Source organism: Podarcis liolepis (assembly GCF_965112155.1).
Source record: "Podarcis liolepis genome assembly, chromosome: 1".
In the NCBI taxonomy this organism is placed as follows: domain Eukaryota; kingdom Metazoa; phylum Chordata; class Lepidosauria; order Squamata; family Lacertidae; genus Podarcis; species Podarcis liolepis.
In genome coordinates, this window is record NC_139554.1 from 46,894,561 (window position 1) to 46,920,422 (window position 25,862).

At 44.3% G+C, this 25,862-nt stretch overlaps 3 protein-coding genes across 6 annotated transcripts in view; all 3 read left to right on the top strand.

The window, feature by feature from the left end:
- LOC310686102 (uncharacterized protein) overlaps positions 1-25,862 on the top strand; it is a gene marked incomplete at its 5' end in the record, with an annotated part of 75,584 nt that overhangs the window by 630 nt on the left and 49,092 nt on the right. The gene's annotated exons all lie outside the window — the stretch shown is intronic.
- LOC310708756 (disintegrin and metalloproteinase domain-containing protein 21-like) lies at positions 5-4,170 on the top strand. The gene has a single exon (XM_083507533.1). It carries the CDS (start codon positions 293-295, stop codon positions 2,405-2,407), a length of 2,115 nt encoding a protein of 704 aa, XP_083363659.1. The 5' UTR covers positions 5-292; the 3' UTR covers positions 2,408-4,170.
- The window catches only part of LOC310708721 (disintegrin and metalloproteinase domain-containing protein 20-like), a 31,035-nt gene continuing 13,473 nt past the window's right edge, over positions 8,301-25,862 (top strand). Inside the window, exons 1-3 of one of the 4 annotated variants that reach the window (XM_083507427.1) lie at positions 8,301-10,337; positions 14,616-14,748; positions 18,264-20,583. In XM_083507427.1, the coding sequence (XP_083363553.1) occupies positions 14,681-14,748; positions 18,264-20,148 (1,953 nt within the window). In that variant the 5' untranslated portion in view covers positions 8,301-10,337; positions 14,616-14,680 and the 3' untranslated portion in view covers positions 20,149-20,583. Of the gene's footprint in view, positions 12,997-14,615; positions 14,749-17,493; positions 20,584-25,862 lie in introns of those variants that run through there. The other 3 variants (XR_014527163.1, XM_083507426.1, XM_083507425.1) reach the window with 3 other exon arrangements.

Sequence of the window (25,862 nt, forward strand, 5' to 3'; positions counted from 1 at the left end):
AAGCCACTGTTTTGTTCTGGAACGGCGTCGTTTTCCCGCCCCCCCCCCGCCGCCGCGGCTCCCGCGCTCGCCCCTCCCCTCGGGCGGCTCAGTTCCACGGTTGCTGGAGCGCCGGGCGGAGGACACCACCGATGGCTGCTCTCCTCCCCGCAGGGCAGCGGTGGCGCCGGTGGCGTCGGCGGCAGCAGCGGAGGAGCCTCGTCCTTCTTCTTCCCACTCCCTGCCTGGCTGCCGCCTTCCCGCGTGAGGGGAGGCCCTCCGGCCGCCCCCCGGCCCGCGCGCGAGGGGAGATATGGGGCCGGGCGGCGCCGGCGGGGGACTGGCGTGGCTGCTGCTGGCCTCGGGCGTCTTCCTGAGCCAGGCCTCGAGCCAGGCGCCGCCTCAGGGCTTCCGATACGTCTCCTACGAGGTGATCATCCCGAGGAGGATGGCGCCACGTCGCGGGCGGGAGCCCCAAGACCTCACGTACCTCGTGGAGCTGCAGGGGAAGGGCCGCGTGGTGCACCTCCGGCAGAAGAGAGGCTTCGTGCCTCAGCACTTCCCGGTGTTCACCTACGGCAAGGAGGGAGACCTCCAGGCGGACTACCCTTTCGTCAGGGACGATTGCTTCTACCACGGGTTTGTGCAAGGCCAGCCCTCCTCTCTGGTCGCGGTCAGCACATGCTCAGGAGGCCTTAGGGGCCTCCTGCAGGTGGAAAACAAGACGTACGAAATCGAGCCGGTCCAGGCACCCACGAACTTTCAACATGTGGTTTATCGGCTGGAAGAAAAGGAAGGCGCCGTCCGCATGAGGTGCGGGCTCACTAAGGGAGATCAAAATCTCCAGGAAGCCACGATCCAGATCCCAGAGAATGTAGAGCTCAAAAGTTCCCAGGGAGCACTCTGGCAGACGCATGCCAGATATGTGAAGGTTGCAGTTGTAGTGGAACATGAGCTGTTTGTCCATACTGGCAGAAATGAAAGTCTTGCTGCTAGAGAAGTACTGGATATTGTCCATATTGCAGATTCACTCTATAAGCCTCTTGGGATTCATGTAGTCCTAGTTGGACTGGAAATATGGTCACAAAAGAACCTCATGGCAATTGCTAAAAGTATAGATGAACTGCTTGATGTTTTTAATACTTGGAGAAAAACGACCTTCATCCACCATCTAAGGCATGATGTTGGCCACTTATTTGTATATAAGCATTTTGGAGATAAGCTTGGATTATCATTTGTGGGAACAGTGTGTGATCCCATTTGGGCATCTGCTGTCGAGGCATTTATTACTTCTAGTTTGTTCTCATTCACTATAACTTTTGCTCATCAGTTGGGCCATAACCTTGGCATGCAACATGATGAGAAATACTGCACTTGTAGTCAGCATTCTTGCATTATGGCTTCATTACAGAGCAACACAAGTCAGTTTAGCAATTGCAGTTTTGATAGTTATTCTACCCTAATGAATAGTGGTAGGAAACAATGTCTGTTAATTCCACCAGAGCATGAGAAACTGTATGAGCTCGAAAACTGCGGAAACAAGGTGGTAGAGAGCGGAGAACAATGTGATTGCGGTTCAGAATTTCATTGTGAATTGGATGCATGTTGCCAGTCGAATTGTATGTTGCGGTCAGGAGCCACTTGTGCTTCTGGAACATGCTGTGCCAACTGTCAGTTTCTTCCAGCTGGAACAGTTTGTAGAGAAAGGACTGACATCTGTGATCTTCCTGAATACTGCACTGGGATTTCAGAGTGGTGTCCTGAAGATGTTTATGTGCAAGATGGAGCTCCATGCTATGATGGTGCCTATTGCTATCATGGGAAATGCTCTACTCACATTCAACAGTGCAAAATGATATTTGGCAAACAAGCAACGGTTGCCCCACTAGATTGCTTCAAAGAAATAAATACGCGAGGTGACCGCTTTGGCAATTGTGGCATTATTCCTGGTGATGTTTATAAGAAATGTGAAACAAGTAGTATCTTGTGTGGAAGAGTCCAGTGCATAAATATCGATAAAGTGTCCAATCTGAATGAGCATAACACCATAATACAAACTCCTGTTAACAACAACTTGTGCTGGGGTACATACTACCCAAGTGGAATGGGCATAGCTGATATTGGAGCAGTGAGAGATGGCACACAATGCGGTGATGGCATGATATGTATTAATAGGTATTGTATCAAGGTATCCCTTCTGAACTATGACTGTAATCAAACAAAGTGCCACAACAGAGGAATGTGCAACTCTCATAAAAATTGTCATTGTGACTATGGTTGGGCCCCTCCATATTGTCTAAATGAAGGTTATGGTGGCAGCATTGACAGTGGACCCCCTCCACCTAAGAGTGGCAATTTAGGTATGACTATAAGCATTGTAATAGTTATTTTTACTGTTGTTATTGGAGCTGGGGTTGGAATCATATAAGGAATTTCACTGATAGAAGGGTTGAAATTACTTACTGTATATTACTCATTGAAGTGTCAGACTCCAGTAAGCTCTCAAAAGACAGCAAGTCCTAAAGTGTCTAATCTGACATTGCAAACACTTAGGAGATGTTGAGCTTATAAAGGATTTCACTCAGTACATTATGCTGCAAATAATGTATTTTGTTGCTTGTAAAACAAGTCTGGCCTCTCTTAGTAATTTAAAAATCTGACTTGCTATTAATTTTCTAGGCTCATCAGCTTATGAAAATACTTGGGCACCTAGATAGGAATGTTTGAGGATGACTTCCCATGGGGCCTGTTGTAACATAATTACTGTGGAGTATCACATAAACAGAGCACTCTAGTGTGGGTTGGGGCTGACCAGGGCCTGTTTAAACAGGTCCTATCAGACTGATCTTATTTGCAGGTCATGTGGAGGTAATGCAAATTGTTTATTAGGGAAATAAATTGAAACCTGACCAATTATTCTAATTGGCACCTGTGGTTTTTAAAAACAATGTACCTCTGCTCTCTGAATGGAGAAACTGAAGTTCCATGTTCTTGTTGAAGGCCAAGCATATCAGTAGTTAATTTCCAAAACAAAATGTTGGGTCCACAAGAAAGCTCATGTAACAATTTATGCATGCATTTAATAACATTCCATTGGAAGTGGACATTTACAAAGTTTGCTCAAAGAATTAAACTGGACAGTGTTTTACAGTTGCATCTTCAAGCAAATTATGTATATGCCCATTCTAATAAAATATATTCAAGCCCACAAGAATCTTTCTAAATGCCATTTTGTGGAGGCAAAAGCATACAGTGAAACTAACTTTTGTGCACTGTAAATTAGACAGGATTGGAAGCTTGGAAAAAAATTGAAGTAGCAAGAGAATGCCATCCAGAGACAAACCTAGAAAGATGATACATTCAAAAAGAATTATGAACAATTCTTTTAACTGCAATAATGACAATACAATTGGTTTCTTCACACATCTGAAATGCCTTTAGGAATGAGGTAAAACATCTGACAATTGCACATTCACGAACCTCTTACTCAAGATTTGTGTAGCTCTTTAAATGATATTTAATCATGTGTAAGTGTGTTGGGAACTGCAGCATCCATTAGTAGTATAACTGACACACTGCTGCTCTATACATAACTCCAGTATGTTATGACTATTCATAAGCTGCCTCACAAGAATAAATGTAAACTCATGCTTTTGATTTGCAATGGCATACAATATAAATTCTGGGAGATTTCATGTATGGCTTTTGCAGAACACAAAAGTGCAAGCCAGCAGAGCTATGTGGTATATGTTCTATAGCAGTATTGTATGCCCTTTGAACAATCAAACATCTGGGGTGAAAACATTATTTATGGGCCTGTGTAATGTAAGAAATTTGCTCTAGTGAAACTGGTTCAATTAAATACAAATTTTGCCTTTCTGTCTCAGTCTGTCTTGCATTCTAATTTAACCGAAAGCATTCGTCTTTGACTTCCCTCTCACAAACCCTTCATCAGGACTGCATTGTTTAACACTTGGATATTTCCTGGAAGAATCAGTTTACAGTTCTTAACAGTGATACTTGCTCAGAACAGTGAGAGTTTATATATATATATATCACCCATCTTTCGTAATTTATCTTTATCATATTGTACAATATACTGTTTTGAATGCCCTTTACTGATGTACAACCATGAAAACTATCGCTTAGAAATTATTTTAGATTACTTAATAAAAATATTTTATGTAAAAGTATTTTTATTTATTACATTTGTATCTCACCTTTCATCCATGGACCCCTCAAATAAGCATACATAGATCTCATTTCCCCCCTCACAATAGCCTGTGAGGTAGGTAATAGCATCTGGTCTCAGATAGATCTTGGTGACTGTCCCTGCTAATTTCATGGCAGCATGGGAATTTTAACGTAGATTTCCCTGGTGCTAGTTAAACACTCTGCAATAGTGATGTCTTCATAAAAAGGTGTATATCAGCTTTTCATCAAGTGAACAGCAATTTGTTTTGGTATTGTGATTGGTTTTATGAATGCAAATCATTCCTGGAACAGTATAGTTGTCTACAATTACAGCTAATTTTTTGCCTTTTATTCAAAGTAATAATAGCCTCTAGACATAAATTACTGTAGATTATTTGGTAGTCATGCCTTCTGCAGCCAGTGCAATATTTTTTATTGGGACACCTCAAGGAATTTAATGAGAGCAAAGCAGATGATATCTATGAAAGTGACAGTTTGAAACACATACAGTGTTAGAGTTGGTACAGTCCTCATTGGGTTTTGCCACTCCAGTGTCATTTATGCTGTCAAATGTTCCTGGCTACTTAGCAGACCTATTTTGACATTTTGCCGGTTGGGACTCCCTCTAGCTCAGGGGTGGGGAACTTTGGCTCACAGGTCAATCTTGGCCCTATCAGGGGTTCCAATTTAGCCCATGAGGACATTTTCCACAAACCACACCCACCGGTGGCATCAGCTCATGGGCAGGGTTCAATCCTGCTGGGTGCTGCTTCACTAGTGGGGAGTACATTAGCAAAGTAAATCCCTGCAGAGAGCGAAATTGAATCCTCTACTCACCAGTTGGTGAGTGGAGCACTTAATCTTGCTGGGTGCTGCTTTGCCACTGCATTTTATGCAAATAACCTCTCCCTTCACCCTATAAGTCAACTTTAGCATGTGCATGGTACTGCACACTTATCAGTTACCTGACATCATTATGTCAAATAATCCAGAATGCGGCAGCTAGACTGGTGACTGGGGGCGGCCGCTGAGACCACATAACACCGGTATTGAAAGACCTACATTGGCTCCCAGTACGTTTCCGAGCACAATTCAAAGTGTTGGTGTTGACCTTTAAATTCCTAAACAGCCTCGGCCTTGTATACCTGAAGGAGCGTCTCCAATCACATCGTTCTGCCGGGACGATGAGGTCCAGCGCCGAGGGCCTTCTGGCGGTTCCCTCACTGCGAGAAGCAAAGCTACAGGGAACCAGGCAGAGGGCCTTCTCGGTAGTGGCGCCCGCCCTGTGGAACGCCCTCCCATCAGATATCAAAGAGATAAATAACTACCTGACATTTAGGAAAGTTTTTAATGTGTGACATTTTAATGTATTTTTAATCTTTGTTGGAAGCCACCCAGAGTGGCTGGGGGAACCCAGCCAGATGGGCGGGGTACAAATAAATTATTATTATTATTATTATTATTGACAGGTGTGTGGCTACTGCGTACCTGTCGAAGGTGGCCCATGGGGTGGGGGCATTAAAGATCTTGGCTGTTGAGTCAAAAAGGTTTCCTGTATCTGCTTCTAGCCAATTGAACAGGCTTACTCACTAGGCTTATCTAAATTTATATGCCTGACTAGCTTCCCCCAGCTGCTGATGCAGTTAGTGAAATCAGGGGGTATGGCTCAAATTCCAGTGAGCAGGAATTTGAAAGGGAAAGGTCAATTTAGCCCCTGGGAATGGGATTGTTTTTGTAACCAAGGGAAAGGACGGTGGGTGTTAAGAAGGGATAAGGCAATGGGCAGTGAATTAACTGTAGAATTAATGCCCTATGGATGTTTCCTTTTTAAACCAAATGTTTTTAACCAGTCACAAAATGGCTGCCACATCTTAAAGTAGAAAAAGAGACAGGGCCACAAAATGGTCAGCCACCTCATCAATGGAGAGAGGGCACCAACAGAATCCCCCGCTGTGTTCGCTTGCAGTGAGAATCCATCACTTCTCTGTTTAGAACAGAATGGATGGTGAGTGTCCAGTTCTGGCATTCAGTGAAGGGGTGGGCATGTTTAAGGGGCGAAGGTATTCAGTGTGGTAAAGGCCAAACCAGTTCAAACAAGAACTAAGCAGGAAGAGCAAACATTCTCTAATGCATTGCAGTTTTGAGAGGTTACTTCTTGAGACCTTTCACAGGCATCACAGGAGGCACCATGTTGGGAACCCCCGCCATAGCCGATATCTTATATAAGTTCAAAAACAAACAAAAATGAAATAGAATATTCTATCCTCCTGCTCTTGATCAGTATAAATGGTGTTCAGGGAATCATTTTCTTTCTCTGTTTGCTGTCTAACTCATTTTTATATGTCATCACCCTGCTGAAGGCCCCAGGATTCTGGCCCATAAGCCTGGCTGAGGAACTATGAACTTTATTTTAAAAATGTCAGGAAACCTGGAAATTAAGATATGCTATGGAACTTACATGTTCATTTTCACAACTGGATAGTCTGGAAGTATCAAAGAGGATGGCCAATGGCATGCACTGATTGCTTGCTTTGTCAGTGCAACTACAATGACAATGTTCTCAAATTTTGAAGAAAATGAAGCAACTTTAAGCAATGTAATATTACAGTAATTTATTTTACATAAATAAAAAATACTTATTTTAACGTCACATTAAATTATCTTCTGTATGACAATATGCCTTACAGGAAGAACTGTGTACCATTAAACAGAAATAATCTGGTTTCTAGTCATTTATTACTATTTGCTTCCTGTCTAATTGGGTTGCTAATGAGCAAATTCAAACCATCATATCAAAGCCACCTAAAAAGCGGATACAGAGAACTGTGGAAGCAAAAATATTAATGTTATATGGACAAAATATAAAACAATCTTACCAATAAGAAGCATTTATTTATTTGTTTATTTAAAAATGAGAAAAAAACAGTGCTTAAGAACTAAAAGCAAAATGCCTGCATTTTTTATCTGATATACCGCATTTTTCGCCCTATAGGACACACCTAGATTTTTTTGGGGGGGGGGAAATAAAGGGGAAAAAATTATTCCCCCCCCCCGGCACGGGACTGGGGAAGCTCGGGCTTTGGCAGCTTTGGCATCGCTCTGGGAGCTTGTGGGGCTGGGGGCGGAGCTTCCCCCTCCCCCAGCCCCCAGAACAGGACCCAGAGCGATGCCGAAGCTTGCGGGGCTTCCCCCTCCCCCAGCCCCCAGAACGGGACCCAGAGCCATGTGGAAGCTGCGTGCAGCTTTGGCATCGCTCTGGGAGCTTGCGGGGCTGGAGGAGGGGAAAGCCCTCTGCCAGCCTTCTAGCCAAGTCGGGGGACAGTGGGAAAGGCGCGCTGCGCCTCTCCCTCTGTCCCCCGAGTTTGCGGGGCTGGCGATGGGGAGGAGCAGGCTTCTCCCCCCCCCCGCCAGCCTTCTAGCCAAGTCGGGGGACAGCGGGAAAGGCGCGCTGCGCCTCTCCCGCTGTCCCCCGAGTTTGCGAGTTTGCGGGGCTGGCGACGGGGCTCTCCTGAAGCCTGGAGAGCAAGAGGGGTCAGTGCGCACCGACCCCTCTTGCTCTCCAGGCTTCAGCGAAAGCCTGCATTTGCCCCATAAGACGCACACACATTTCCCCTTCATTTTTGGAGGGGAAAAAGTGCGTCCTATAGGGCGAAAAATACGGTAGGTGTAAAATGGCTCAGAAGTCCATTAAATGAGATTTCTTAATTTTCTGAATAATCTCTTCTGAATAAATCCTCAAGAAAGATAACTGTACTGACAGCTGATGTGGACAAAATAATAATGCATCAAGCAATTTCAACTATATTTAGTCATGGAAATAGGAGAAAAATAAATAACTGTCCAATTGGAAATACATTACAATTTTCAAAATAAAATTGATTTTTAAAAAGGAATGTCAAATTCCCTTGTACTGAAAAAGTGATATAGATACCCCAGTTGTATAAAGTTATTGTGAAACTCCAAAATTCTGCTGATAGTTTGTCTTACATTGAGGGTGGTCCATATAGAGTTCGTAACACAGATAGGTGACTGGAATATCTATCTATCTGTCTGTCTGTCTGTCTGTCTATCATCTATCTATCTATCTATCTATCTATCTATCTATCTATCTATCTATATCTATCTATCATCTACCTCATTAGAAATAGACCTAAAAGTCTTACAAATATTCCATCCTTTTTCATTGTCGACCAAGACAATTAAATGTATGTACCTGAAAATGAGTTGCCTTTCTGCCGTTGTTCCCCCTATGCGAGCATGGAAGAGAACAAGCAAGCAGGAAGGAAGATGCATGGGAGCCAGACAGGCAAGTCATTCTATCAGTTATATTTTATTTGCACAATTGGAATTAATTTCAGGAACCAAAGTGCTTTTTTCTGTGCAGCTTTGAGCAGGAGCAGTGAACATTGTTATGGTTCATTACTGTAGCTTGTCTTCACTTACCTCACAGTTGTGAAGAATATCTCAACATTATGAATGGTCTGTTTCACCAATAAGAAAAAAAGATTGGAATAGGCCAATATATTTGTGAATTGTACTTGGATAAAGGTGACTTTTCTTCTTTAAGTTCTCAAATTTCTTAACCTAGCTCAAGGTAGTCATCTGAACGAGCCAGAAATTTAACTGATAATCAATCACAGTCAGTCCATCATTTGAAAAATAAGAATTTAGAACCATTGATGCTAAAATGGGAACTGGACATTACATTTTGGCGACTGTAACCTTGGTTTAAGGAGCCATTTGGTGCCTGGCTTATATACATGAGTTTTTAACACTGACCACTACAGGTTGTTCCACTAAGCCACCTAGCAGCTGCATTTTGTACTAGCTGCAGCTACCAAACCAAGTGCAAGGGTCGTCTAATTGTAAAGTTATCTTGTCTGTGGTAAGGGGAACAGCAGATTCTAGCAGCAGAACAGCCTTTATACACAGCACATCATGATTTGATTAATCACATTCAAGTATTCAAAACCCCTTTTTAACAGCCCCTATGTTACCTCAGTGACCTCCTCCCTACCCTGAAACTTTTGTCAGTTATTAAATAAAAAACATGACAAATCCTCAGGCTATGACCATTTACTTCAATGTGCAAACTGCCATGATACTAATCAGGGTTTTCCTGCTGCGAAAACCGGCAGGCAGGAGGGAAAAAAACAGTTATCCTGAAGACTCAACAGCAGGAATAGGAACATTGGGGCATGCCTTATACTGAGTCTGATAATTGATCCATCTAGCTCTGGAATGTCCTAAGACTGGAATCTGGGTGGTGGTGGTGCACAGACATAATTCCACTGCCTATAACTTAAGCTTGAACCTTCAGATTCCCACCAAGAGCATAGCTATGGTCCATTAAGTATTGTCTGAGGAATTGGTCTGCTTATGAAGACTGACTTGCTCATGAGTTTCCTTTTACTCATGCAAAGTCTTTATTCACCAGGCGTGCATTTCTGCACCTGGTAGCCAACCAAGCCTGCAACTTTAGGCTCCTGTGGTCCGGAGAACTAGGTGATGCCTGATGTTTGTCTCAGATTCCAAGAGGAGGTTATCCACATATTAGGAGGAAACATGTACTGCTATCTCCATCAATGACACAGGATTCAATTGATGTGGCTTAATGTTCCTTGACATGGCCCGTCTCCCTATAACATTGTGTTTGGGGAGCTTAAAATTATCTCTGAAGAGGATCACTCCAGTGAAAGCAAGATAGTAACAACCCCCAAGGAGCCTCTCCTAAATAGAGTTCATATATCTTGTATTAATATGAGGTTAGTGATTTTGGTTATCTTCCACTACCCTAACATCTTGGTCTGAAAATTGTCCACAGAACATCCTGTTCTTCCTGTAACTGCCCTTTTTGCTAATCATCTTCTAGGTTCTCCCCCACCCTTTCCATTCTCTCCCCATTCCGTCTTGTTCATAACCAAGCTCCGCCCACATTCCAAAGGGAAATCTCCTGACGGTTGCTATAGACAGAATCCTTCTCCTCTATCTAACATGCAGCCTTCTTCCTATCTTGCCTTGCACCCACAAGGAGCTTCCCTATTGAGAAAGACAAGCAAGAGTGGAGTGGTCTAGTGAATTATTTCACTGATCAAGGAAAATGACTAGCAATCTTGCCTGGCTACTGGTGCTGATCTCATGGAACGTGTTATGTGAGAATGCAGGTCAGAAACCACCACAGGGTTTTAGATATGCTTCTTATGAAGTCATCGTCCCAAGGAAACTGACTCCCCGATATGGAGAACAGGAAACTCATGTTGTCACATACCTGCTGCAGATTGAGGGGAAGGGTCATGTGGTGACACTCAGGAAAAAGAAGAGCGTTGTCCCTAAACACCTCCCTGTCTTCACATACAGTAAGGATGGAGAGCTCCAGGTGGACTATCCTTTCATCAAAGATGACTGCTTCTACCATGGCTTTGTACAAGACAAGCCTTCCTCTAGGGTCACCCTCAGCACTTGCTCGGGGGGCCTCAGAGGTCTGCTTCACTTAGAAAATTACACCTTTGAAATTGAACCTGTTCAGGCACCTGGTACTTTTCAACATGTGCTGTACAGATTGGAGGGAATCGAAGGTGCTGTTCGCATGAGGTGTGGGTTAACAAAGGAAAAGCAAAGGAGCCAAGAGGCCATGTTCCAAAACAAAAGAAAAGTATTGACTGAAACTGCTGCTAGAGGAGCCTGGTTTCCACACATCAGGTACCTAGAGGTTGCAATTGTGATAGAACATGAACGATATGTCAGGTTTGACAGAAATGAAAGTCGTGTTGCTAGGCAAGTTATGGATATCATCCATACTGCAAACTCACTGTATGAGCCACTGTCTCTTGAGCTGTCTATAGCTGGCTTGGAAATATGGACAGAAAAAAACCTCATAGAAATTGTTAACAGCATAGATGAAACTCATAATATGTTCACCCACTTTTTAAAAAATTCACTAAGTAAACGTATACAACTTGATGCTGCTCACTTATTTATATATAAGAGTTTTGGAAGTACACTTGGATTAGCGTACACAGGAACAGTTTGTAACCTCCATTGGGCATCTGCTGTTGAATCATATGTGACAACCAGTTTGTTCCTTATTTCTCACACATTTTCCCATGAATTAGGACACAATCTTGGAATGCAACATGATGGTAAATACTGTACTTGTAATCGAAGTTCTTGCATAATGGCTGCATATCAAACAAACTCTGATAAGTATAGCAACTGTAGTTATAAAGAATATTTCAACAGTAGAAACAAGCAGTGTTTGCTAATTCCACCAGACTCCACTAAAATATATAAATTTGCATACTGTGGAAATGAAGTAGTGGAAGATGGCGAGCAATGTGATTGTGGTACACCTGATCAATGCAAGTTGGATCCATGCTGCCAGTCTAATTGCATGTTGAGTCCAAGTGCTGCTTGTGCTTTTGGAAAGTGCTGTGTTGAGTGTCAGTATCTTCCAGTTCATAAGGTTTGCAGAGAACAGGTCAGCAGCTGTGATCTCCCCGAGTATTGCAACGGGACTTCAGAATGGTGTCCTGAAGATGTTTATGTACAAGATGGTGCCCCGTGTAGTGATGGGGCATATTGCTATCATGGGAATTGCACAACTCACACTAGGCAGTGCAGAATGATCTTTGGCAACAAAGCAACCGGTGCATCAAAGGATTGCTTCAGTGAAATGAATGCTCGAGGTGATCGCTTTGGCAACTGTGGGCTTAGACATGACACTTTTAAGAAATGTGATACTCAGAACATCTTGTGCGGCCGAATCCAGTGTGAAAATGTTGATACAGTACCTTCTTTGGAGGAACACAGCACCATAATTAATACGCCTCTTGGCAATAGGCATTGCTGGAGTACAGATTACCACGCTGGAATGGAGATACCCGATATTGGAGCAGTGAGAGATGGGACTCCTTGTGGCACAGAAATGATGTGTATTAATAGGGAGTGCAAGAATGTGTCTCTCTTGAAATATGATTGCAATGTCACAAAGTGTCATAATCGAGGAATATGCAACACCTACAAACATTGTCATTGTGATGATGGCTGGGCCCCTCCAGACTGTCTAAACCAAGGTAATGGTGGCAGTATTGACAGTGGACCTCCTCCACCAGGGAACACTTCAAAACGTAGCGTCAACATGACAGGAATTATAGCAGCAATTGTATTTCTTGTTCCTACTATTTTGGTTCTTTTGGGGCTGGGTATTTATTTCAGGAAGCGTCTGAGAGAGCGGTTTGTAAAAAAACCAGAAAAAACATATGAAGAAGGTGTAAAAGAGGAAGAAAATCCTGTCCCAACTGAATCAGAGAATTGAACAATACACTGAATGTGTCAAATAGATGCGCAGGAAATAATGGACAGTATTATGCAGCGATACATTTAAGTTTCTAAAGTTTTTAAAGCCCTTCTTCATTTGTCTACTAGGCACAATAGGACAGAACTCTGAAATGTGTTGATGTTGTCTGCAGTCTCTTAACTCTCAGAAGTATCTCCCTTAAACCTACTGGGGAAAAGAATGTGGAGGAATGCTAAATACTTTCAGCAAAAGCCAGGCTCTGAATAAAATCCCATTCTCACAGAAACCAACATAACCACTGATGTCATTTGAGTAACTGAGGTGATAACCTAAAATATGCCTGTTGTAGAGCAGTAAAAAGGCAACAAAACACTTTAACAGCTGAGCATCACAACGTTACATAATCTTAGTGATTCCATGTCTTCATATCAAAGCAACTGAAGAATGCAGAGAACCGTGGAAACAAAATGTTAAAATGACAAAATGTTGATTTGTTTATCTAATTTATTCTTCATACTTTAAAGAAGGTAATCCAAAGTGATTTATAATATAAAAACAAACACATACTATACATTGAAACCAGCAGAAAATAAAATAAAAACCAAAGATAAATGTAAAATAAAATCCCATTTTTAAAAGGCGGGATTAAAACATTCCAACCATTGGAGACCACAGATAACTAAAAACAAAGGTCTAGCACAGGGGTCTGCAACCTTTAAGACAAAAAGAGCCACTTGGACCTGTTTCCGAAGAAAAAACAACAACTGGGAGCCGCAAAACCATTGCGACATTTAAAACAAATATATCTCCGGTGCCACGATCTGACAGCGGGCGGGAAGGTGACGTCGGGACGGTGCGTGACTAACGCACGCACCGCCCCCATGCGACGTCACAGCCAGTACAGCGCCCGCCACAGGGAGGAGTGTCGGGGCGCACAATGCGCCTCCTCCCTTCGCTAGTATCCGCCCCGGAGCCGCAGCAAAGATGTAAAAGAGCCACATGCGGCTCCGGAGCCGCGGGTTGCAGACCCCTGGTCTAGCAAAAGAGGGGGGAGTTTTTGCTTAGTGCCTAAAGCTATTTCTTCATGATGCCAGGTGAGCCTCCTCAGGGGGAGCATTCCATAAGTAGGGAGCCACCACTGAAAAGCCCCCTTCTTGTGTTGCCACCCCCCAGAACTCCTGAGGAGGCACAAGAAGAAAGGCCTCAGATTATTATTGTAGAGTCTATGCTGGTTTATACGGGGAGAGTTGTTTCTTCAGGTATTTGGGTACTGAGCCACAATAGGCTTTGTAGGTCAAAACCAGCACTTTGAATTGGGCCCAGAAACTGATTGGCAACCAGTGTGGGCGGGCCAGGATTGGTGTTATGTGCTCAGACTGTTTTGCCTCCATGAGCAACCTGGCTACTGAATTCTGTACCAACTTCTGAATTGCCTTCAAAGACAGCCCCATGTATAACACATTGAGTAATCTAACCCAGAGGTCATCAGAGTATGGCTGGCCACCAGCCAAAGCAGATGGAAGGCACTTCATGCTACCAAGGCCACTTGAGCCTCAAGTGACAGCAAAGCGAAGTTTCCAGACGTATCCCCAAGCTATGTAACTACTCCTTCAGAGGGAGTGTAATCTCATCAAGAGCAGGCCATTTCCCATCCATTCAGTCTAGGGAACCATTCACTTCAGTTTAATTTGAACTGAGCTTCAGTTTATTGGCTCCCATCCAGTCTGTTACTGAGTCAAGACATCAGTCATGCACATCCACTGCTACACTTGTAGATGTTAAGAAATCCAGATGTGCCATCAACATATTACTGTCAACGTACTGCAAGACTCTGGATGACTCCACCCAGCAGTTTCCTGTAGATTAACATCCTGTAGATTAACATGTTTAACAGCATGGGGGCCATGCTTGATCCCTAAGGAGCCCTGCATTGAAGACTTTTGAAGCTGAAAAGCACTCCCCAAGCATCATCCTGTGGAAATGACTATCCAAGTAGGACCAGAAGTACCGCAAAGCAGTGCTGCCCACCCTCACACTGGGACAACTGCTCCAGAAGGATACCATGGTGAATGGTATTGAAAGCCGCTGAGAGATCAATAGGATTAACAGGGAATTAACACATTCTCCCATCCCTCTCCTGACTGAGGTCATCATACAGCATAACAAAAGCAGTTTCCATGGCCAAACAGACCTAAACCTTGATTAAAATGGATGCAGAAAATTGGTTTCATCCAAGAGAGCCTGGCTCTGGCTCACAACCAGTCGCTCAAAATATACAAGTAAGCGTTTATTTCTTTGTTTTAAAAGACAAAAAGCAGTGATTAAAAACACTGAAAGTACAAATGCTAACATTTTTTATTACAATAGGTGTAAAATGTTGAGAAGTCCTAATGTTATGAATAATTTCTTCTGAATAAACCCTAAAGGGAGATTACTGAACGTTGCTATGGACAAAAGAGGGATGCTTTAATCCTTAAGTTCCAAAGTTCTGCTAATAGCAGACTGATCTTCTTACATAGGGACCAATTTCAGTGTTGCACATAGAGGTGACTGGATCTCATCTCTCTCTCTCTCTCTCTCTCTCTCTCTCTCTCTCTCTCTCTCACACACACACACACACACACACACAAATGGAGTTGCAAATACTGGCCACAGATACTGCAGCTGAGGGAGGAAGGAGCTTCAATGCTCTATTCCACAGCATCCCAGCTCTTCCCTTTTCAGTACAGTTGAAGGTGAAGCAGCCTGCAGAGGAAAAAGGGGAAGGTGGAAGCAGTATTATGCCCTTGTTAGACCTTCCTCTTTCCAGACTAGAAATTGGAATGTGGGGCTGAGCTGCTCTTTTACTCTCCAAAATTTCATAGGTGAAGTAGGCACACTTATTTGAAACAATAGGAAAGTAAAGCCCAGGGAATGAGGCTGCTAGTCACCGAGACAGCTCATCTTACACAGTGGCATCTGGCTTTTTGCTTATAGTCTGAGGTCTGCACTTGCTCAGAGTCCACGCTGGCACTGTTTTGAGCCTGGTCCTCAGCTATCCATCTCTCCACTGTAAATGGAGAAAACCACCTTTCTTTGTTGCTACAGAGGTTCCTTACAAATAAAAGGCAAGTGTAGAAAACCAGGACGTACCTCTGTAAAAAAACACACACCCTCATTTCAGAGATAACATGTTTTTCTGCCAGAAAACGTATTAAAAAAAGTTAGTCTGTTGAAGCCTATAAAACAATTTGTTCTACCAAGACACTCTGCTGATTTACTACAAATTCATATTATCCCAAAGATGTATTTAAATCAGTTTGTATGTGTGTGCTGTATAATGTTGTAACTCTTGTGACATATTTCAGTTACATATTACTTTTCAAAACTGCTTTGAGGTCGTCCCCCCCAACAATCAAGTGGTATATAAATTTTATTAAATAAAAAATAAACACTTGCAGTTGCCGTCATCTTTTTTAAAATCAAAATTACATTTTAAAAAAACTAGATTAAGTCAGTAGGGCAGAGACTCTTAATCTCAGGGTTGTGGATTTGAGCCCATGTTGGGCAAAAGATTCTTGGATTGCAGGGGGCTGGAGTAGAAGACCTTCATGATCCCTTCAAACTCTACAATTCTATGATTTTATGATAAGAGAGTATTTTAATTTCTTTATAAAATTGTATTCTGCTTAATATATATTTAGAATGTGACCCGTAACACTCAGTAAATCAGAACAAATCTATTTGTCACAAATAAAATTGATTTGTCATGAAAATAAAAGAAAAAAAAATATTCTGGAAATCCATTATCATGTTTTAAATGCAATGGAATTTTTAGAAGCCATGTCAGATTTCTGGTGTTGAAAGTGCCTTAAAAGCTTCAAAATTAAGTCATGCCAGACCAATCTGATTTCTTTTTTTTTTTATGGAATTACAAACTTGGTGAATGAGGGGAATGCTGTGGATATAGTCTATCTTGATTTCAGTAAGGCGGTACCTATTTATCTACTTGCAGTGGTATGCAAACAATACTGCCAATGGTAGTTCATGAGGAAGCTCAGGCTCGATGACCTGGGTCTGCACTAAGAGACAGCCAAGATGGTCTCTGGCCTCTTCAGCAGCCTCAGCTTTTGTAGCTGGACTCATAACTACAACATAACTAAAGTAGTCATAAGCAATAAAGAGAACATAAAAAATATACAACCAAACTGAACAATTTCCACATAAATCATATGATCTATAATAATGATACAAATAACCAGCAACAGCAGCAACCACCACCCCTTCCAACAAAATCCGGCAAACAACACCCCAGCTCAAGGGTGTGTTCAGCAGTCTCAGCTTTTGTAGCTGAAGTCAGTCAGGGCCCCTCCCTCCTAGGTCAGGTGGGAAAAGGCTGCAAGGCAGAGAGCAGGTCTTCCAGGACTCGCAGCCAAGAGTCACCGCCAAGATGCCCTTGGGATGAGGGGCAGCTGCCCTCTATGCCCTGCATGTGTGTTTGTGGGGCAAGGAGTGAGCCACCTCAAAATGAGTAGACGCATTGGAGAATTTTGAATGTGAGCCTTTTCATCAAAAGGAGCACGTATGCAACAGGTACAGTGTGACTCTGTGGACCAGATGGACAAGTAAAGACTTCCTATAATTTGTTTAAAAAACACCTTCATATAAAATTTATAGCATTTGATACAAACTACTCCAACCTGCAGGTGGCGCTGTGGGTAAAACCTCAGTGCCTAGGACTTGCCGATCGCATGGTCGGCAGTTTGAATCCCCGCGGCGGGGTGAGCTTCCTTCTTTCGGTCCCAGCTCCTGCCCACCTAGCAGTTCGAAAGCACCCTTAAGTGCAAGTAGATAAATAGGTACCGCTTTCTAGCGGGAAGGTAAACGGCGTTTCCGTGTGCTGCGCTGGTGCTGGCTTGTAAATTTATGAGATCTATGGATTTAGGGCATTATACAAATTTAATAAAGTAATAATAATTAAAAACTCCCCTTTTGCCTTACCTGCTATTGCTGCATATTTCTGGCCAAATATCTGTAGAGCAGGCAACTTGCTGTTCATATATCCTGCTTCCAGCCCTTCAGTGGCACAAGAAATACTATATCTATACCAAATTTGTTCATGACAAGGCCATAGGAACTCCTACTAGCGCATAGCTGTCAGCGTCTCCCTTTTTCTAAGGAAAATTCCCTTATTCCAAATAGGATTCCTCACAAGAAAAGGGAAAAGTTAACAGCTATGTGACTAGGTATTCTTCCATTGCCCTGCACTCAGTTCCCATGATTACCTGACACTATCGTCCTCAGCCTATCAGGACTCCTTTCTGTTCTTCCTGTTAAGTCCCCTGTAAGGCACTCTGACCCGCTTCCCGCTCGCCCAGTCTCTGCATTCTATTCTGTCCCTAATCACCAAGGCCCGCCCACATTCCAAAGGTAAATCTACAGACGGTTGCTATCATCAGAATCCTCCTCTCTCTATAGGAGTCTCCTTCCCATTTTGCTTTGGGCCCACAACAGGCCATCCCATGGGGTGCCTTAGTGCATTCTTTCACCTGTCAGGGAAGATGACAAGCAGTCTTCCCTGGCTGCTGGTGCTGATCTCATGGAATGTGTTGAGTGAGACTGCAGGTCAGAACCCTCCACAGGGCTATAGGTATGCCTCCTATGAGATGATTGTCCCAAGGAAATTAACCCCCCGATATGGACAAAACCCCCACACTATCTCTTACTTGCTGCAAATTGAGGGGAAGGGCCACATTGTGAAGCTCAGGAAAAAGAAGAGCTTTGTGCCTAAACATTTCCCTGTCTTCACTTACAGTAGGGAGGGGGACCTTCAGATGGACTATCCTTTCATCAGAGATGACTGCTTCTACCGCGGCTTGGTAAAAGGCCATCCTGCCTCTCGAGTCACCCTCAGCACTTGCTCAGGGGGACTCAGGGGTCTGTTGCACTTAGAAAACCGCACCTATGAAATCGAACCTGTTCAGGCATCTGCTACTTCTCAGCATGTGTTGTATAGATTGGAGGAAATGGTGGGTGCTGAACGAATGAGGTGCGGGCTAACAGAGGAAGAGCAAAGACGCCAAGAGGCCATGATCCAAAGCACAAATAATGTAACAGTTCAAATTGATGCGAGAGGAGCCTGGTGGACACATACCAGATACTTGGAGGTTGCCATTGTGATAGAACATGAACGATATGTCAGGTTTGACAGAAATGAAAGTCGTATTGTTTTGCAAGTTCTAGATATTATCCATGCTGCAAACTCAATATATGAGCCACTTGCTGTTGAGTTGTCTATAGCTGCCCTGGAGATTTGGTCAGAAAAGAACCTCATGAAAATCGAAGACACAATAGAAAAAACACTGCTCAATTTTGTCACGTTTGTAAAAAAGTCACTAAGTAAACATATACATCTTGATGCTGCTCACTTATTTGTATATAAAAGTTTTGGACCTACACTTGGATTAGCGTACTTAAGATCAATTTGTCTTGCCCACTGGGCAAGTGGTGTTGAGTCATATACGACTCCCAGTTTGTTTGCTTTTAGTGTTATATTTGCCCATGCAGTAGGACATAATCTTGGAATGAAACATGATGAAAAATACTGCACTTGTGATCGACATGCTTGCGTTATGGCTGCATATGAAGTAAACACAGATAAGTTTAGCAATTGCAGTTACAAGGATTACTTCTCAGTAAGGAACAGACGGTGTTTGTTAGTTCCACTAGACCCTGATCTGATGTATAAATTTGCATACTGTGGAAACAAAGTAGTGGAAGATAAAGAGGAATGTGATTGTGGCTCAACGGAGCAATGCAAGTTGGATCCATGTTGCCAGTCTAATTGCATGTTGAGTCCAGATGCCACTTGTGCTTTTGGAGAGTGCTGTGTTGAGTGTCAGTATCTTCCAGTTCATAAGGTTTGCAGAGAACAGGTCAGCAGCTGTGATCTCCCCGAGTATTGCAACGGGACTTCAGAATGGTGTCCTGAAGATGTTTATGTACAAGATGGTGCCCCGTGTAGTGATGGGGCATATTGCTATCATGGGAATTGCACAACTCACACTAGGCAGTGCAGAATGATCTTTGGCAACAAAGCAACTGGTGCATCAAAGGATTGCTTCAGTGAAATGAATGCTCGAGGTGATCGCTTTGGCAACTGTGGGCTTAGACATGACACTTATAAGAAATGTGATACTCAGAACATCTTGTGCGGCCGAATCCAGTGTGAAAATGTTTATAAACTACCTTCTTTGGAGGAACACAGCACCATAATTAACACACCCCTAGGCAATAGGAAATGCTGGAGTACAGATTACCACGCTGGAATGAAGATACCTGATATTGGGGCAGTGAGAGATGGGACTCCTTGTGGCACAGAAATGATGTGTATTAATGGGGAGTGCAAGAATGTGTCCCTCTTGAAATATGATTGCAATGTCACAAAGTGTCATAATCGAGGAATATGCAACACTTACAAACATTGTCATTGTGATTATGGCTGGGCCCCTCCAGACTGTCTAAACCAAGGTAATGGTGGCAGCATTGACAGTGGACCTCCTCCACCAAGGAACACTTCAAAACATAGTGTGAACATGACAGGAATTATAGCAGTAATTGTATTTCTTGTTCCTACTATTTTTGGTGTTTTGGGGCTTGGTATTTATTTCAGGAAGCGTCTGAGAGTGTGGTTTGTATAAAAACCAGAGAAAACATATGAAGAAGGTGTAAAAGAGGAAGAAAATCCTGTCCCAACTGAATCAGAGAATTGAACAATACACTGAATGTGTCAAATAGATGTGCAGGAAATAATGGACAGTATTATGCAGAGATAAAAAGGCAACAAAACACTTTAACAGCTGAGCATCACAATGTTACATAATCTTAGTGATTCCATGTCTTCATATCAAAGCAACTGAAGAATGCAGAGAACCGTGGAAACAAAATGTTAAAATGACAAAATGTTGATTTGTTTATCTAATTTATTCTTCATACTTTAAAGAAGGTAATCCAAAGTAATTTATAATATAAAAACAAACACATACTGTACATTGAAACCAGCAGAAAATAAAAACCAAAGATAAATGTAAAATAAAATCCCATTTTTAAAAGGCGGGATTAAAACATTCCAACCATTGGAGACCACAGATAACTAAAAACAAAGGTCTAGCAAAAGAGGGGGGGGGAGTTTTTGCTTAGTGCCTAAAGCTATTTCTTCATGATGCCAGGTGAGCCTCCTCAGGGGGAGCATTCCATAAGTAGGGAGCCACCACTGAAAAGCCCCTTCTTGTGTTGCCACCCCCCAGAACTCCTGAGGAGGAGGCACAAGAAGAAAGGCCTCAGATTATTATTGTAGAGTCTATGCTGGTTTATACGGGGAGAGTTGCTTCTTCAGGTATTTGGGTACTGAGCCACAATAGGCTCTGTAGGTCAAAACCAGCACTTTGAATTGGGCCCAGAAACTGATTGGCAACCAGTGTGGGTGGGCCAGGATTGGTGTTATGTGCTCAGACTGTTTTGCCTCCATGAACAACCTGGTGTGATTGCCTGGGAATCTGATTCAGAGGCTGAACCGGCTGAGCTGGGGCAGGGCCTTGAATCTGAAGCGCCTGCACCATCTCCTGGATCCTCAGGAGCAGACACCAGATGAATCCACTTTGGCTCCGGAGGTGATTGATGACCCATTGCCTACAGGTGCGCCTCTCCCAGCCCTGTCAGGGGAAGGTGAGCCTCCCCCTGGGTCCAGTAACCCTCCAGCCTCTCCTGAGCTGTAGAGGCTCAGGGCAGAGAGGCGGAGGGAACTGGTTTCTCTCAGGAGGAGTACTCACCTTAAGGCCAGGAGATGCGGGTCACCTGGGGGCCGGGACTGCCCCTGGCCTCAGAGAAGATAAAGGCCAGTCAGCCCGGTCCCAGGTTGCGGGAGCAACAACATTGGAAACCTGTTTCTGCCAGCACCCAGACCTGTGGACAGTCTCTAGACCCTCGGCCCAGGACCGGACTTTGATCACGCCTCACGGTAACCCCCCTGGGACCAGCACAGTTTGCTCCCAACCCACCCGCACTCCCCCTTTGTTGGGGTGCGTTCGGGAAGAGCCAGAAGCCATGGCTGACCAGGCAGCTGCGTTGGTGGCATTGGCCCAGGAGAACCAGGCCTTGACTCACACTGTTCAACAGCTAAACAATGTGGTTACGACACTTCAGCAGCGGTTGGACGCCTTACCGGCTCCTGGGGCTGATGCCCCAGCTTCTGGCAAGTACCCAGTGGCCCTGCCAGAGAAAATTGATGGGTCCCCAGCCAGCTTTCCCATGTTCCTTGCCCAGGCCACCTGTATATTCACGGGCCAGCCCGGAATTTTCCTGACGATCGCACCAAGGTGCACTTCTTCATCAGTTTCTTAAAGGACCAGGCAGCCAAGTGGGCTTGCCACTGCTCCGGCAAGACTCTCCTTTGCTAACAGACTATGTGGGGTTCTGTATCCACTTGGAGAATGTGTTTGGCAACCCTCTGAAGGGGAGCCAAGCCAATCGGGCGATTCGTCGGTTGAGACAGGGCAAGTCCACAGCCGCCGCCTACGCCACAGAATTTCAGCTGTTGGCACAGGACTTGTCTTGGAATGACTGTACTTCGGGACCAGTATCTCGAGGGACTGTCGGACGAGATACTGGACCAGCTGGCCACGATGGATCGTCCCATCATGCTGGACACCCTCATTCAGCGGAGCCTACAGATAGACGATTGGTTGGAGGACCGTCATCAGGCCCGGGATCGCCAGCACTCCCGGCTCCTGTCCTTCCGAGCAGATCCACAGCCACAGCTGAGTTGCCGGACGAGCCAGCGCAGCTCGGGGAGCACGAACATGCCTCTCCCCCTCAGAGAAGATGCGGCATCGGGAGGGAAACCTGTGTCTCTACCGCGGTGGGAGTGGACATTACGCCCGATCCTGTCCCGAGAAGATGCAGGCCACAGGGAAACAGCCAACCCCGGTAGTCGAAGGCCCTGGGTACCCAGGGTCCCAAACCATGCAAGAGGGGCCCTCACTGGTGGAATTGTGACACCTCATGGTTCCAGTGCGCCTATACCCCCCCGGTGGGCCCTGGATTCTCACCCACGCTCTGGTGGATTCGGGGGCAACCCACTCGTATATGGACTCTGCCTTTGACGCCCATCATCAGGTGCCACTCCAGGATAAGTCGGAACCAGTACAGGTGGAGGCAATTGACTGACGGCTCCTGCGTTCGGGTGCTGTTACTCGGGAGACCCAGCCCTTGGTCCTGTGTCTCCAGCAACATCGGGAGGTGCGAACTCTGGACATTGCTACCATGCCCTGGTTTCCCCTGGTGCTTGGGATGGACTGGCTGGAGACACACAATGTTAAGATCGACTGGGTCAAACGGTCGGTGTGCTTGTTGGTTTCTATTTCCTCACTGAGCAGCAAAATGCTTGTCACAAGACATTGTTTACATTCCACAGTTCAGTTAATGTTGGGTTCCCACAGGAGACTGGATGTGACGTACACTGGTTTCCTGTTTTTCAGTGTTCTCTCTTTTTAAAAAATATTTATTTATATAACAACAAAAAAGCACAAAAAACCACAAATACAAAATTACACACAAATTACAATCATGAGATTGATGAGAGGTATGTGTTCTTGCCCCGGGAAGCCTGCCATTTCCTAATTAATGGCTTTAAGGCTGGGCTTTGAACTTTTTAAGCCGTTTGCCGCGGCAGAGGCTCAGAGGCTCGGTAGAGGCTTGAAATCCGATGACAGATGAATGGGCAGCTAAGGATTCCAAAGCAAGGGGAACTCTTACATTGCTAGTATCCCCAGAAGAGCTTTGTCTGTTGCGTGATAAGACCTCAGCCAGAGAGATTTGGGACGCTTTGAGAGATTCTCATTTAAGAACAGAGGTTGGTGCTTCTTTGTTCTACTATGCCAAGCTGCATGATATGGCACTTGCTGAAGGTGCAGATGTGCATGCTCATCTGATGGAGATGCAGAATCTGAGACATGAGCTGCAACAGAGAGGACTCACCTTTCCATAGGCTGTGTATTCCTTCATGATACTACACTCTTTGGGTTTAAGTTGGGAGTCTGTTGCCACTCAGATTGCTGTTCTGCCAACTGCTCAGATCACGGTAGAGCTTGTTACTGCTGTGATTCAGAATGAAGCGGACAGGTGAGGTGCTAGCTGCATTGGTAAGGGGAAGTCTTCACAGACGTCATCCCAGAATGCAGTGGAACCACCAGATGGCGCCAAAGCTTTGAAGGCAGTGAAATGCTACTCGTGTGGACGTCTAGGCCATATGAAGAGGGAATGCAAATATCCCAGGGCCAAGACAGAGCAGCGCAGCGAAAGCTCAACACGTGGAAAAGGCAAAGGCAAAGGTCCGGTAATTGATTCAGGAGCCACGAGACACATATGCAACAACAAGCAACTGTTTGTGTCTTTTATACCGCAGGAAGGTGCGATTCATCAGGCGGATGACAACACGATCTCCAGTCAAGGCTACAGAACTGTTGTTCTTCACAGTTTGGACTTGTCGATACGCGATGTTCTCTACGTTCCAGATGCTGCACACAATCTACTCAGCGTTGCGCAGCTGAATGAACTAGGAACATTGACGTTTCTTTCAAGAACAAGAAGTGCACTATCACAAAGAAAAACAATTATGTATTGTATGCTGAATATGTTGATCGTTTGTGTTGTATTTTGATGATGTTGTGCAGGATGAAACTTCTTGCATTGCAGGTTCTAACAAGGTTTTCATGCAGGATGTATTCATGATTTTCACAGGAAATTTGGTCATTTACATTTTGAGGCAGTATCCAAAGTGCCTGCCTTGGTTGAAGGTATGATTATTAAACCCTGCAGGTACCACATGAAGTGTAAGGCATGCGCAGCAAACAAGGTGAAAATGACTGTGAAAGGTAAGGTGTCTAGTAGGCAAGCTACAGAACCATACCAGGTAGTGCATGCTGAGTTGTTTGGTCCACTATCGCCCTCTTTAGGTGACAACAGTTACTTCATGGTTCTCATTGATGCATTTTCCAGGTATATTTATGTGTACAATCTCAAGCAGAAATCAGGCATATCAGAGGTTCAAGGAATTCTGTGCTTGGTTGGAAAATGTGCATGGTAAGAAGATAAAGACGCTGTTCACTGATCACGGGGGGGGGGTGTAGTTCACTTCTCAGCAGTTTAAAGCTTTTCTGACTGAGAAAGGAATTCAGCATGATTTGTCTAGTCCTCGTTTGCCATGGCAGAATGGACTTTGTGAGAGAGCAAATCAAACATTGCTTCAAGGGTTGAAAACCTTGCTGCATGATGCCAATCTTCCAGAGAGTTATTGGGCAAAATCTTTGGCCTGTTTTGTTTACAGTTACAATCGCAAGTTATCTTCAGAGATTGGTTGTACCCCCTATGAGAAGATGTTTGGCAAGAAGCCTTACTGTTGGGATATTTCCGTTCCACCTTAAAAGGGAGCAGGCTTTGTAAGTTACAGAGTCTGCGCATGTCCTATTCACAGGATGTTTATGTTTGCTGATTCCTTTCGTTTTCTCAGTTGGCCGAAGATGCTGACACAGAACAGTCGTGTTTTTCTTTGTTCTGTTATACGCTAAATAAAGTCTGTAAAATATGCTCTTCTGCGGTGCAAGCTTTTGGCTGTGTTTCTGCTGATAAACAGTGTGCACAAGCCTGGAATGTGGCTAGGAATTTCCAGAGGCTTCGTGCCGCTAACTGCTGGATCTGCCTGTCTATGGGAGATAGATGGACGCCCAGAACTCCGGCTTGGGGCATGATGGACTATATCTCCCTGGCAGTTTCCCAACAACAAGGTTTCGGGCCCAGATTCACAGCACCTACAGGAGAGTAAAAGCTGCAACAGACTGCGTCAGAGAGGTATGTTGTGGGGAAAGCGAAAGAAAGGGACGCTTTTCTGTTTACCTCGGCAAGGAGCCTTTGATCTCCGGCAAGGCTTAATTGGCCTGGGAGCTGCGCCAAAGAGGCTTCGTGATTAATGGCTGCCAAGATAAGGAGTCTCTGAAGTTAAAAAAAGACTCACGGCTAAAGCAAAAGCTGGAAATGGAGTTTTTCCAAGCTTCTGGAAATGCTGAATGCCTTAAGTTACATGGGCAGAATTATGAAACCTGGGCAAAATGGTGTGAGAGTTTGCTGCGTCAGTTTGGGGTGTGGCATGCCATATTTGAGGCCCCCCCCCAGTTCCTCTGACAGAGAGATGGAAAGCCGATGATTCGAAGGCGATAGACGTAATAGTCTTATCCGTATCTCTTGAGGAAATTAAGACGCTGGCTGGCAACACCACTGCACGTGGAATGTGGTATGCTTTGATGAAAGCTCACAAGCCAATAATCCCAGCCCAGAGTTTGACTGCATCGGAGGTCCTGGCTGT